At 44.3% G+C, this 14,617-nt stretch overlaps 1 protein-coding gene across 32 annotated transcripts in view; it reads left to right on the top strand.

The window, feature by feature from the left end:
- LOC110498787 (neurexin-1a) overlaps positions 1-14,617 on the top strand; it is a 560,879-nt gene that overhangs the window by 191,838 nt on the left and 354,424 nt on the right. For all 32 annotated transcript variants that reach the window (XM_036956170.2, XM_090212981.1, XM_090212979.1 and 29 more), the window contains 3 exons: positions 427-588; positions 13,791-14,057; positions 14,185-14,359. In XM_036956170.2, coding sequence (XP_036812065.1) covers positions 427-588; positions 13,791-14,057; positions 14,185-14,359 — 604 coding nt within the window. The remainder of the gene's footprint in view (positions 1-426; positions 589-13,790; positions 14,058-14,184; positions 14,360-14,617) is intronic.

Here is a 14,617-nt window from a genome sequence, read left to right as displayed (position 1 = left end):
CTGCTTATTAACTTTTACTAATATGTAACCCTAGCGAAACTAACCTAGATAACATTCTACTAACACCATTTTTGTGTCTGCTGAAATTCCTTTTGAGTTGCAGTAGGGGCTAACTTACTAACACACTTAGTCTGGGGCAACTAACTAACTTCCTAGCTAACTAGCTTTATCAATTCCTTGGGGGGCTAGCAGTCTACATCTCAAACTACTAATCCTAAACTGGACAAAATAAACAAAAAAACAAGAAAAAAAATAAAAAACAGACATGAAAATGGGTTTCTATAATCTTTACCAAAAATCTATAGAGGAAAAACAATACTATCACAGACTCAGAGACTATATATCAGAGGCAGAAAGCCGCTGGACTGAGAGCTCTGATAGGCTATCTGAGAATAGCGTGTCCTTTCCCTGTGCTTTGTTGTCTAGGTAACTATATCCGTGGATGGGATACTGACCACCACAGGGTATACTCAAGAAGACTACACCATGCTAGGCTCCGACGACTTTTTCTATGTTGGCGGGAGTCCTAGCACGGCTGACCTCCCTGGATCACCTGTTAGCAACAACTTTATGGGTTGTCTGAAAGAGGTAAACACCAACACGCTGTGCTTATTCTCAGGGTAGAGGAGTGGGCATCACATCAAACGCTGTGCAATACTCTCAGGTTAGGGAGTGGGCATCACATCAAACACTGTGCACTATTCTCAGGGAAGGGAGTGTGGAGTGTACAGTACATCACTGGGGACAGGCCCTTGCCCTACCAGACACACTTTTCTTTATTTTAATAATCTCTAAGGGACTGTTGCATGCTAGTAGATACTCATAGACTTTCAGTCACTGCGCTAACTCTAATTAACTTTGGCTCGCAAAACTACCTCTAACACTGGACACAAAGACATACTGTACAAATGGTATCCAGAAGGTCATCTGACTCTAGGGAAGTAGATAACTGGCCTTATTGCCAAAATCCTGGAGTACCCCTTTAAACAGACACTCGTTCTCCTAATCCTGACCCCCCCCACACACACACTCACACACACACACACACACACACACACACACACACACACACACACACCCCACTGTACCCCACCAGAGCCCCTTCTCGTCTGTGTGGGAGTCTCCCCAGGTTTCATGCAGCTCTGCCAGGTGAATTTCCATGACCAGTTCCGGGGATGAGTCCCAAAATGGCACCCTATTTCCTAAATAGTTAATGACCAGAGTGCACTATAAATGGAATTGAGTGCCATTTGGGACGAAGCCCAGCACTCAACACTCCATAGCCTTTACTGACATACCTCAGGGGGTGGGGAGGAGATATTCTGCTAAGAGTTTAGGAAGCAAGGAGAGTTCTAAGTCAGTTCCCAATCCGTCCCAACACTCCGTACTCCTCACTGTCATACCTCAGAGGGGGTCTCCTGCCAAGACAATTCTGTTTGCAGAACCTAAAGCAAGGGTTTTAAATTGAATATTTGAACACAAATGGTATACTGTACTTATGCACTACAATCAAAAGAGAGAGACGCTGAGAAAGCCGTTCCTGTCATATCAGGATCAGACTATTCAAGATTGAATTGTTCTCTGTAGTTTCAAAAGATGCCTCGCAATAATATTATATGATATATTATTATAATATTATATAAAGCAAATAGAAGGTATTCAGTAGTCATACATGCTGGAACACGCTGGTAGGGAGGTGGGAGGTGTTTCCATGTTCCCATTCTGTTATGTTCTGCTAAATATTACAGTGGGTGCTTAATGGGGATGCTGACATCAGCAGACACCAAGGAATAAGGTCCACTCTCGAGAAGTAAATCTTCCAAGAAGTGCAATAAAAGGTTCCCTTCATGTATCTTTCAATTTCCAAATAAGTCATTTATCTACCCTTTCTCTTTTGTACTTGTCTCTTTCTCCTCTCTGACGTTTACCCCATCTCTCTCTCTCTCTCTCTCTCTCTCTCTTTTCAGTAGTTTTCCCCTCCTCCTGTTCCTTGTGTGGTGTCCTACATTTCTTCCCTTCTGCTCCCCCTACATTTCTTACCTACTTCTCTCCTCACCTCCAACCAAGCATCTCGTCCTCACGGAACCTAACAGATAAGTTCTGAGGCGACAGAGTCTTAATAAGCAGTCAGGGTGTAGACCACATGTCCACGCTCCGACTCTACCTCGTTAGCGCTAGGAGCTCGTTAGGAGCTAGAGCTCATTAAGGGGTTCTATCTCGTTAAGGGGCATGCATGTCTTCGTTAGAGGAGTGCCTCTGAGGTGATACATGGATGCGCATCCCAAATGGTACCCTATTCCCATAGGGTTCTGATCAAAAGTAAGGCACAATATAGGGAATAGGGTGCCATTTGGGACGCAAACATAGAGCTACTGAGAAGACAAAGAGAGACATCTAGGCCCGGTGCCCTCCTTGCAGTCTGATAGGCTGTTTCCCAAATGGCACCCTATTCCCTATATACTGCATTACTTTTGACGAGAGAAGGGAATAGGTAAAAGGGTGCGATTTGGACTGTACACCTAGTCCTGTCAGTCCTCCACGCCACATGGGGGAACACAAATCCTCCCGTCTTTTGGGATTTTCTGGGGTTAGATCAAGGCATTTATCAGCAACGTTGTGGTGCCATCCCTCAAGATTGTCTATTATATTTACAAGATATTCAAGTGACCACTCTACCAATGGAATGGGGTGTGTCGGGAGCGCCGTGAGAGTTGTTTTATAAGATACTCTTCAAAAAGGTAGAGTTTTCAAACATTTTCGGAATATGGGCAGGGACTCCTCTGTCCTGACTTGTTCCGCAATTGGAGTGCTGGGACAGAGAAGAACTTTGACTGGGCTGAGCGGTAGTTGCCCTCTATGCTAAAATAGTTATACATTAGGAGTCATCTATCAATCTCTATGAAAAGTTGCCAAAATGCCACTTGCGTCCATTTACATCAGTGCATAACCTAATCATCATGGAACTTCTATTAGATCAAATCATCTTCACGTAGCAAATTAGCAATTACTTTTTTGGTTGACCAAATTCAACACTCTCTCATACACCTCCATGCCAACATTTCCACAGAAATCCTACCCCAGTCTTCTGTGGTTTTCTGGCACTGCGATCAAGGCTGGAGTGGGTTGGCAGTTGGCAGTGATGAATAAGGCCTGTAGTTGCTATGAAGTATCCCAGTGGAAGAGAGTCAGAGAGGGTCCCCATTTATCCCAGTCCTTTCTTCCTAAAGCCATCTAATGGGGCACTGGCAGAAAGCACTGTGTGTATATTTATAACATATGTCTGGCAGAAATTAAAGAAGTGTATCGATGTGGGGTTACATCAACTCACATCCTAATTCTGCAGTCCTCCTATGCTTGTTACCAGGCCTTATACTGGATATCTATGTACAGTGTATGTGCCAGTTTAGTTAACCTGGCAATACAAAGTCTGGATTCGAACATAACTTAAATTACTTAACTTACTTATTATAGTATAGCATGTAGTATAGTCCCATGTGTGCCAGGTGGTATCAGCTGTGAGCACAGTGACAATGGAAGTACAACTCTATTTCTAATTCTGGAGACACACACAATTTGATTATATTTCTATGGTGTTACTACACACATAAACAATACTACAGCTTGTAGAATACTATAGTACCCCTTGATCATTTTTTATTTAACTAAGCAAGTCAGTTAAGAACAAATTTCAATTACGGCCTAGGAACGGTGGGTTAACTGCCTTGTTCAGTGGCAGAAAGACATATTTTTACCTTGTCAGCTCGGTTATTCGATCTTGCAACCTTTTGGTTACTAGTCCCACGTTCTAACCACTAGGCTACTTGCAGCCCCATAATGTGCAGTACTTGCTATATAATTTTGTAGTATACTGTAGAATATTATAGTAAATACTACAGTGTTATCCACACGAAAAACACTGTAGTAAATACCACAGAAATGTCAGCAAAAACACTACAGTTTGCAAAAACACTACATTTTTACGCTATCAAATCTAGCATACCCACCCTCGTCACACCCTGACCTAACCAATATAGAAAGAAAACAGAGATATTAAAAGGTCAGAGCGTGACAGTACCCCACCCCCACCCCACAAGGGTGCGGACCCCAGGCTGGGGACCCTGGGCTGGGGACCGTCGCTGGAGACCACGGGCTGGGTATCGTCGCTGGAGACCACGGGCTGGGGACCGTCTCTGGAGGCTCCTGACTGTGGCCCGTCGCCGGAGGTTCCGGACTGTGGCCCGTCGCCGGAGGTTCCGGACTGTGGCCCGTCGCCAGAGGCTCCGGACTGTGGCCCGTCGCCGGAGGTTCCGGACTGTGGCCCGTCGTCGGAGGTTCCGGACTGTGGCCCGTCGCTGGAGGTACCGGACTGTGGCTCGTCGCCGGAGGCTCCGGACTGTGGCCCGTCGTCGGAGGTTCCGGACTGTGGCCCGTCGCCGGAGGCTCCGGACTGTGGCCCGTCGTCGGAGGTTCCGGACTGTGGCCCGTCGTCGGAGGTTCCGGACTATGGCCCGTCGTCGGAGGTTCCGGACTGTGGCCCGTCGCCGGAGGTTCTGGACTGTGAAATGTTGGGGAACGTGAAACGTGCGGGGAGGAGACACAGGACTTACTGGACTGTGGAGGCGCACTGGAGGCCTGGTGCGTGGTGCCGGCACTGGTGGTACCGGGCTGGGGACACGCACCTCAGGGCGAGGCACAGGACGTACTGGCCTGTGGATGCGCACTGGAGATCTGGAGCGTAGAGCTGGCACAATGCGTCTTGGCTGGATGCTCACTTGAGCCCGGCAAGTGCGGGGCGCTAGCACAGGACGCACTGGGCTGTGCAGACGCACCAGAGACACAGTACGTAGAGCCGGCACAGGATATCCTGGTCCAAGGAGGTGTACTGGAGGCCAGGAGCGCTGAGCCGGCACCATCCATCCTGGCTGGATGCCCATTCTAGCCCGGCAAATGTGAGGAGCTGGAATAGAGCACACTGGGCTATGAATGCGAACTGGAGACACTGTGCGCATCTCTGCATAATGCGGCGCCTGACCAGTCACACGCTCCCCACTCGCTGCCTCTCGTGCTTGCCTCGTTTGTATTTCTACTCGTAATATCGCCTTTCCACTTCCGCTGCCTCTATTTCTTCCTTTGGACGGCGAAAAACAGAGATAATATTACAGTAATGTCCCCAAAAACACTACAGTAAATGCTGCTGTATACCATACTATAGTGCGAAAAAACACTACAGTAAACTACAGGATACTACAGTATACTACAGTCCACAAAAAAACTGCAGTAAATACTACAGCATACTACAGTAATATAGTATATACAATAGTATATACTACTCTTTTTTTACTACAGTATTTTGGGTCTTTCTATAAATAATGGTGCCAATGTGTGACATTGGGATCAACATTTCAAAATGATTTGAAACAAAAATAGAAAAGGATTTTCATGCAGTTCTACCTGTGTACTTCGCGGAATAAAAGTGAATACATGCATGTCTCATAACTCCACCTACACAACAACATAGGACAAGGAGTATACATCCTTTAAGCAGGGTTCATACAGATAATTTTCAAGGACATCAATGTTATGCAATTGTATAGTTGATATAATTGTAGATGTAGGGCCTGATATAGAACCCCTCTCCCCAAAAGCATGCAAAAAGTGTCCATCAAGTAGGCCATTACCACTACAACAATAATGATTTCTTGGGCAGTGCCAATGCATTGATATTATAATTATTATTACATTCTAAAATATGTGAGAATATTGTCTGACAAATACATTTAATGCGTGGAGATTTTTCTGTAGCCTATGTGACTGACGCAGGCACACATAATAAAGCTATGAATAGCGACAGCATTAATCTCACTATTTGAATCTAACCATCACTGTTTTTATAATGAGAAAGTGATCAAGCACCAGGTTCCTTTTTTAATGGAAGGATTTGTATGGAAAGCCAAGTTGAAGCCAGCATTAGATGTTGTCATCTTCATAATAACCGCACATGCTTTTACTGCAACAGAGTAGCACAACACCCTTCAATTCTAGCTGCGGCAAACAAATGAAAATGGCCACGTCTCTCTCAAAAAACGAAATCACAGATAAGTAGGGAGGGAGCAGGAGAACTTCTACATTGGTTACAATAATTACAAGGACCTTTCAAGCACCAAATTGAGGAAATGTCTGATTGTCAAGGTATGACTATTCCAGCACTTGCATTTCTGAGCTCCAAATTCAAGTAGGCTGCTTCAAGCCCCTTGTGTTCATTAAAATGACAGGTGTAACATGGAAAACAAAATGGATTAGTCATGTTATATCATTAACAGATCAGAGTGTGAATAAGCCCACTAGGCCATGTCATTTTTTGTCATTAAATACAGAATAATTAATAGGAATAGCGTTAGGTGTTGCTTCTCTCCTATACAATTGTGCACAGTTGACTGTGTCCACAAAAACATCTAACGAATCTAACGATTCAATTCGCCAAGGATATTAGATCCAACATGGATCCAGGCACAACTCGCTTCGCCGGCATAACGAATAAGACGCCAACATATTCTGGACATTCCTCGCGAACACCTTTTTCCTAGCACTTGGGCTGTTGTTGTATTGCATGTGCTGTCACAAATGCTGTCCGTCACTTGACTGCCATTCAGAAAATTCCTTCCTGGGTGAGGATGTGTGAAAATATCATGGCGTAACTAAGCAGGTGGACACTAAATGCGCATCCAACAAGTATTATGCTTAATTATTGAAGAACCACGTTAATGACAGTTTCGATTTAGGTATTAAATATCAAGGAAAGGGGACTCTTTCGATTAGAAGCATTCGATTTTGCATTCGCATACTGTCCAGCTTAGGAAATACTCACTGTTACCCTAGTTTATAGAAAGACCCATTTATACTATAGTAAACTGTAAATACTACAGTACACTACAGCAAATACTGTATTCCGCAAAATCACTACAATGAATGCTACAGTAAAATCCACAAAAACGCTACAGTGAATACTATAGTATACCTAGCATAGCATATACTATAGTACTTTTTCATGTGGGTAGGTCTTGTTATAGCCCTACTGTAGGCAATAGTACCATGTTGTGACCTTCGAGCAGAGTGACAACCTCTCTGCAGCATCTTGATTTGTCTGTTGGATAACATGTAAACATAAGCCTCCACTCAGGACAGTTCAGCCTGGCTCTGCTCTGTATGTTAGCAGTTGTCTGAGGTTCATGAAATATGAGCCCTATGCTGTAGGCAGTGGTCCCAGGATGATGACATGTGAGCTCTGTTCTGTTGGCTGTGGTCCCAGGATGATGACATGTGAGCTCTGTTCTGTGGGAAGTGGTCCCAGGATTACATATGACCTCTGTTCTGTAGGCAATGGTCCCAGGATGATGACATGTGAACTCTGTTCTGAATGCAGTGGTCCCAGGATGACATATGACCTCTGTTCTGTAGGCAATGGTCGCAGAATGACATATGACCTCTGTTCTGTAGGCAGTGGTCCCAGGATGATGACATGTGAGCTCTGTTCTGTTGGCTGTGGTCCCAGGATGATGACGTGAGCTCTGTTCTGTAGGCAGTGGTCCCAGGATGACATATGACCTCTGTTCTGTAGGCAATGGTCCCAGGATGATGACATGTGAGCTCTGTTCTGAATGCAGTGGTCCCAGGATGACATATGACCTCTGTTCTGTAGGCAATGGTCGCAGGATGATGACATGTGAGCTCTGTTCTGTAGGCAGTGGTCCCAGGATGATGACATGTGAGCTCTGTTCTGTTGGCTGTGGTCCCAGGATGATGACGTGAGCTCTGTTCTGTAGGCAGTGGTCCCAGGATGACATATGACCTCTGTTCTGTAGGCAATGGTCCCAGGATGATGACATGTGAGCTCTGTTCTGAATGCAGTGGTCCCAGGATGACATATGACCTCTGTTCTGTAGGCAATGGTCGCAGGATGACATATGACCTCTGTTCTGTAGGCAATGGTCGCAGGAAGCTGACATATAGGCCTTGATCTGTAGGCATTGGTTGCAGGATGATGACATATGACATATGAGCAGTGATCAAGCAGTAGCAAGTTGCCTTAGCAACTCTGATTGATGACATGTGCCTGGGCATAGTGCGCACACACACACGCACACACACACACACACAGTCACACAACCAACCAGTCACATATTCACACTCTCCATCTCATGTGCCATGTTTCAGAATATGTCTGCAGGTCCCAGTTCTAGCTGCTGCTGTACTATTCTGTTGTGATGACAAAACACCAGTGCTGTAATAGCCTAGATGTCATGGCCCGAGTCTGATGACAAATTAGTGCAGTACCATTCTCCTTTATTTTTTATTTCTCTCTCTCTCTCTCTCTCTCTCTCTCTCTCTCTCTCTCTCTCTCTCTCTCTATACCTCTCTCTCTCGCTCTCTCTCTCTCTCTCTCCCCTTCAGCTCCTCTTATAGAGATATCATCCACCTCCCACCGTCCCGCTCTCCCTCCCCCTCCCACCCTCTCTAACACTCCTGCCAAGAGATTATTGTCAAATCGTTTTTGTTTCATTCCCAATAGGTTTCATCTACACTCTTATAAAAAAGAGTTCTGAAAGGGTTCTTTGCAGTGGGATAGGGTTCTATAACATCCTAAGAACTGTAATTGGAAGAAAGGGTTCTTTGACGATTATTTGGAAGGCAAGAAGGGTTCTACATACTGTACAGTAGAACCATATACTGTATCATATTTCCAAGCATCATCTATTGCAGGGTGATTTCAGAATATAATGTTTTTAATTGTGTTTTTGCATGTGGAAAGCTGCCGCGGTCATCCCCCTTTTCAAGGGGGGAGACACCCTGGACCCAAACTGTTACAGACCTATATCCATCCTGCCCTGCCTATCTATGGTCTTCAAAAGCCAAGTCAACAAACAGATCACTGACTGTCTCGAATCCAACCGTACCTTCTCCGCTGTGCGGTCTGGGTTCCGAGTAGGACACGGGTGACCCTGAGCCACGCTCAAGGTACTAAACGATATCATAACCGCCATCGATAAAAGACAGTACTGTGCAGCCGTCTTCATCGACCTGGCCAAGGTTTTCGACTCTGTCAAGCACCATATTCTTATCGGCAGACTCAGTAGCCTCGGTTTTTCTGATGACTGCCTTGCCTGGTTCACCAACTACTTTGCAGAGAGAGTTCAGTGTGTCAAATCGGAGGGCATTTTGTCCGGTCCTCTGGCAGTCTCTATGGGGGTGCCACAAGGGTCAATTCTCAGGCTGACTCTTTTCTCTGTATATATCAATGATGTTGCTCTTGCTGCGGGCGATTCCCTGATCCACCTCTACGCAGATGACACCATTCTGTATACTTCTGGCCCTTCCTTGGACACTGTGCTATCTATCCTCCAAACGTGCTTCAATGCCTTACAACACTCTTTCCGTGGCCTCCAACTGCATGCTTTTCAACCGTTCGCTGCCTGCACCCGCACGCCCGACTAGCTTCACCACCCTGGATGGTTCCGACCTAGAATATGTGGACATCTATAAGTACCTAGGTGTCTGGCTAGACTGTAAACTCTCCTCTCCTCTGGCTAGACTGTAAACTCATATCAAACATCTCCAATCTAGAGTCAGCTTTCTATTTCGCAACAAAGCCTCCTTCACTCACGCCGCCAACTTACCCTAGTAAAACTGACTATCCTACCGATCCTCGTCTTCGGCAATGTCATCTACAAAATAGCTTCCAATACCCTACTCAGCAAACTGGATGCAATTTATCACAGAGCCATCCGTTTTGTTACTAAAGCACCTTATACCACCCACCACTGCGACCTGTAAGCTCTAGTCGGCTGGCCCTCGCTACATATTCGTCGCCAGACCCACTGGCTCCAGGTCATCTACAAGTCCATGCTAGGTAAAGCTCTGCCTTACCTCAGTTCACTGGTCACGATGGCAACACCCACCCGTAGCACGCGCTCGAGCAGGTGTATCTCACTGATCATCCTTAAACCCAACACCTCATTTGGCCACCTTTCCTTCTAGTTCTCTGCTGCCTGTGACTGGAACGAATTGCAAAATCGCTGAAGTTGGAGACTTTTATCTCCCTCACCAACTTTAAACATCTGCTATCTGAGCAGCTAACCGATTGCTGCCGCTGTACATAGTCCATCTGTAAATAGCCCACCCAATTTACCTACCTCATCCCCATACTGTTTTTATGTATTTACTTTTCTGCTCTTTTGCACACCAGTATCTCTACCTGCACATGACCATCTGATCAATTATCACTCCAGTGTTAATCTGCTAAATTGTAATATTCGCCTACCCCCTCATGCCTTTTGCACACAATGTAAATAGACTCTTTCTTTGTTTTCTACTGTGTTATTGACTTGTTCATTGTTTACTCCATGTGTAACACTGCTATGCTTTATCTTGGCCAGGTCGCAGTTGTAAATGAGAACTTGTTCTCAACTAGCCTACCTGGTTAAATAAAGGTGAAATAAATAAAAAAAGTACATTTAATGCTACACAAAGGGACAGCTCTAGCAGGGAAGAAATTTGACCAACATCCACTTGTAAAAATGGAATCCTATGACGGTGCCACGTTGAAAGTCACTGAACTCTTCAATAAGGCCATTCTACTGCAAATGTTTGTCTATGGAGATTGCATGGCTGAAATAGCCAAATACTTAATTTGACGGGGTGTATAGTCAGAAATAATTACATTTTTAAAGGTTAGTAAGACTTGTGGAACCGTTCATAGTGTGTTCTAGGAAGAATGTTTAGATGATACAATGATTATAGGTAGATCCCTTAATAGAGGGTTCTAGGTCAAACCATATACAGGGGGTTCTATGACGAACCCTACATAGAGGGGTTCTAGGAAGAACCTTTAGATTATAAAATGGTTATTGGTAGAACCTGTCATAGAGGGTTCTAGGTAAAAAGGATTCCCCTATAGGGACAAACCGAAGTACCCTATTGTCACGCCCTGACCTTAGAGAGACTGTTAATTTCTCTATTTGGTTAGGTCAGGGTGTGATTTGGGTGGGCATTCTAGTTTTCTATTTCTTTGTTGACCGCGTTTGATTCCCAATCTGAGACAGCTGTCTATCGTTGTCTCTGATTGGGAATCATACTTAGGCAGCCTGTTTTTGCACAGTAGCTGTATAGCCCTGCAGAACGTTACGTTCGTATATCTTTTGTTGTTTTTTGGTGTTAATTTTATATAAAGAAGATGTACACTTTCCACGCTGCGCTTTGGTCTCATTCCGACAACGACATAACATCTATAATTGTTCTACTTAGCACCTTTTCTTCTGAGAGTGTATTTTCATGGCATATTTTTAAACACAGCTTGAAAATTGCACCTGGCTCTGTTACAGATTTTTCAATGCCCTTTTATCAAGCTGTTATTGATACCGTTTCTTAGAAGAGATAAGATGAAGTGTATCCAGTTCTGTGTATATTGCCTCATGTCAGTGCCCCACTCTTCAAACTGTTTCTGATTCTTGAAAGAGATAAAATGATTTAAGATGACATGAAGGTGAGAAATATAAAAACTATCCAGACAATTCAGATAGATGTGTACTGTGCCCCTTTGTTTAAGTTTAGTGTAGTGTAATCTATTATAGTGTTTCTTTTTTGCTTTTTTGGAGCTGTTCGAGACATCATTTGGTTTTGGTATTTTACCAAGTAGGTCTATCTTCTGTATACCACCCCTACCTTGTCACAACACAACTGTTTGGATCAAACATATTACAGTAAGATGAAAGAAATGACACACATTAGCTTTTAACAAGGCACACCTGTTAATAGTAAAGCATTCCAGGTGACTACCTCATGAAGCTGGTTGAGAGAATGCCAAGTGTGTGCAAAGCTGTCATCAATGCAAAGGGTGGCTACTTTGAAGAATCTCAAATATTAAATACATTTTGATTTGTTTAACACTTTTTTGGTTACTACATGATTCCATATGTGTTATTTCATAGTGTTGATGTCTTTTTTGTAGAAAATAGTAAAAATGAAGAAAAACCCTGGAATGAGTAGGTGTGTCCAAACTTTTGACTGGTACTGTATATTCACAGAAACCCTTATAGATTAAGTCATTAACACCGTTATAATGACCACCTCTCCTAACATGTCTTGGCAGCTCTCCCCGTTTCTAACGGTGTATACTCACTAAAAGCTAATCGACTCTGAGGTGCTTAAAGATAATGTGTGGATAATGCAGTCTGTGCAATCAGGAGAGCCATCTACACTCCTATGTGTCCCAAATGGCACACTGTTTCCTACAAAGTGCACTACTTTTGACCAGTGCCCATATAAAACATGCCTAACTTTCTTACTGTCTGTCACAATCCACAAAACAAATATTTTCAGATACCTACACACAGCGTCATACAACTTATCAGGTAGGGACAATTGTTCAATTGGTACATTTTATTCAGGACAGTACGGTACTGTACGATGATGCTTGTCATCAGTGTTTAGTGGATTTTTCCTTCTTAATGGCATTATAGCCTGGTATTTAATAAAGTAGTGCTGATTCAGCTTTAGGCTAGCTGCTGTCTCTCTATTGTCCTTGTTTGCGTCCCAAATCGTACCCTATTCCCTATGTAGTGCATTACTTTTGACCAGAGCTCTATGGGCCCTTGTTAAAATTAGTGCACTACATAGGAAATAGCTGGCATTTTGGGACATAGACTCTGTAGTTCTGCTGTCAGCTCCTGTGGAGTGCATTGTGTCTCTGAGGTCAGTGTGTATTCTGATAATACATTGCATAGCATGTGTGTGTGTGTGTGTGTGTGTGTGTGTGTGTGTGTGGGAGCCTGATGAATTTAGATGTTTGTGGATTGGTAGTGAGAGGCACATCCATCATCAGCAGGGTATATTTTAATCAGGTTTCCTGCTGAGGCCTTAATCAGCGTTTTTACTGCAACACCTGCACCGTGTACAGCTGTTAGCTCTCATTACTCTCATCTCTCACTTCACACACACTTAGTCACCTCCCTCCCTCCCTCCACACATCATATCCACCAACCCACCCAACAAACCTCCCTCCCACCTCCCTACCTCCCTACCTCCACACACCTCCCTATCTACCTACCTACCGCCACACACCTTCCTACCTACCTACCTACCAGGGCCGTAACTACATATGAGGACACAGAGGTCCTAACCTCTGTCATTTTTTCCACAGGGGCCCTGACCTCCAGGGGGCCCCCAATGATTTTGATAATCACTTTCACTCAGATATCATATTATCATGGCATAAGTCATGGCAAAATGTGTAGAATAGCAGGAATTTGCTTTAAACTGCAAAAATGTCTCCCTCTGTGAGTATTAAATTGTATTTTTCTATCCCAGTGATGAGATAATGTGAATTAATGTGTAGCGGCTAATAGTATAGCTACAGTAATAGGCTATGTGTTTGTAGATGGATTGAGGTGATGTCTTGGCGAGGGGGGTGGTTTGAGTTCTGCAAACAGAATTCTGACAAACACACATACTCCCAAACAGGGGGTACATACTCCCAAACAGGGGGTACATACTCCCAAACAGGGGGTACATACTCCCAAACAGGGGATGCATACAAAATGGTACACTTTAAAGTGCATTACCTTTGGCCAGTAGTGCATTATTCACAGAAACGTGTCAATTCCTGGTCATACACTTCCAAACATTGCTTGTGTCCGAAATGGCACCCTCTTTCCTGTACTGTATAGTGCACTACTTTTGGCCGTATGGATTGAACTTTTTCTCCCTTACCCTCCCCTTTCCTCCCTGCATCAACCTAGGTTGTGTATAAAAACAACGACGTGCGACTCGAGCTCTCCAGGATGGCCAAACAAGGTGATGCCAAAATGAAGGTTCACGGCATTGTGGCTTTTAAATGCGAGAACGTGGCGACCCTTGACCCCATCACCTTCGAGACCCCTGGGTCCTTCATCACGCTCAACAAGTGGAACGCCAAGAAGACGGGCTCCATCTCCTTCGACTTCCGTACCACAGAGCCTAACGGGCTTCTCCTCTTTAGCCACGGAAAGCCCAAACAGGCTCCCAAGGTGACTTCCCTATTATGTTATTGTATCTATTTTATTGCCTCCTGATTGTTTTTGAAAATGTTTGACTGTAAAGTGTGTTGTGATTTTAAATGCACTTTAAATAAAGAATGATGGGATTTAATTCAAGGATTCCAAGAGCCCCCTGACACTGAAGGTGGACTTCTTTGCCATCGAGATGCTGGATGGCCACTTGTATCTATTGCTGGACATGGGGTCAGGGACCACCAAGACCAGAGCCATCAACAAGAAGGTCAACGATGGGGAGTGGTACCACGTAGACTTCCAACGGGACGGCCGATCAGGTAATAGCATTTTATTTTGCTGTTATTGGTGTGACGGATTTTGGAGGAGGCCATGGTGCCGTGATTTGAGTCTTTAATCCTCCTAAGGGTTTCCTGCCCTCTCTTCCACTGTGTGTAGACATAGTAGGAATTCTGTCTGATAACTGAAAGCATTTAGTCTGACTGCTGAGCGAGTTTCGTCTGACAATTGAGGGACTTCCAAATATGGATGACATTGTAATAGTGATGAACAAATGAAGCTACATTACCTCAAACAGT

This window comes from Oncorhynchus mykiss, chromosome 20, assembly GCF_057628025.1.
Source record: "Oncorhynchus mykiss isolate SJ-2025 chromosome 20, ASM5762802v1, whole genome shotgun sequence".
In the NCBI taxonomy this organism is placed as follows: domain Eukaryota; kingdom Metazoa; phylum Chordata; class Actinopteri; order Salmoniformes; family Salmonidae; genus Oncorhynchus; species Oncorhynchus mykiss.
The sequence above is the reverse complement of the archived record's forward strand: the minus strand, read 5'-3'. Positions and strand labels throughout refer to the sequence as shown.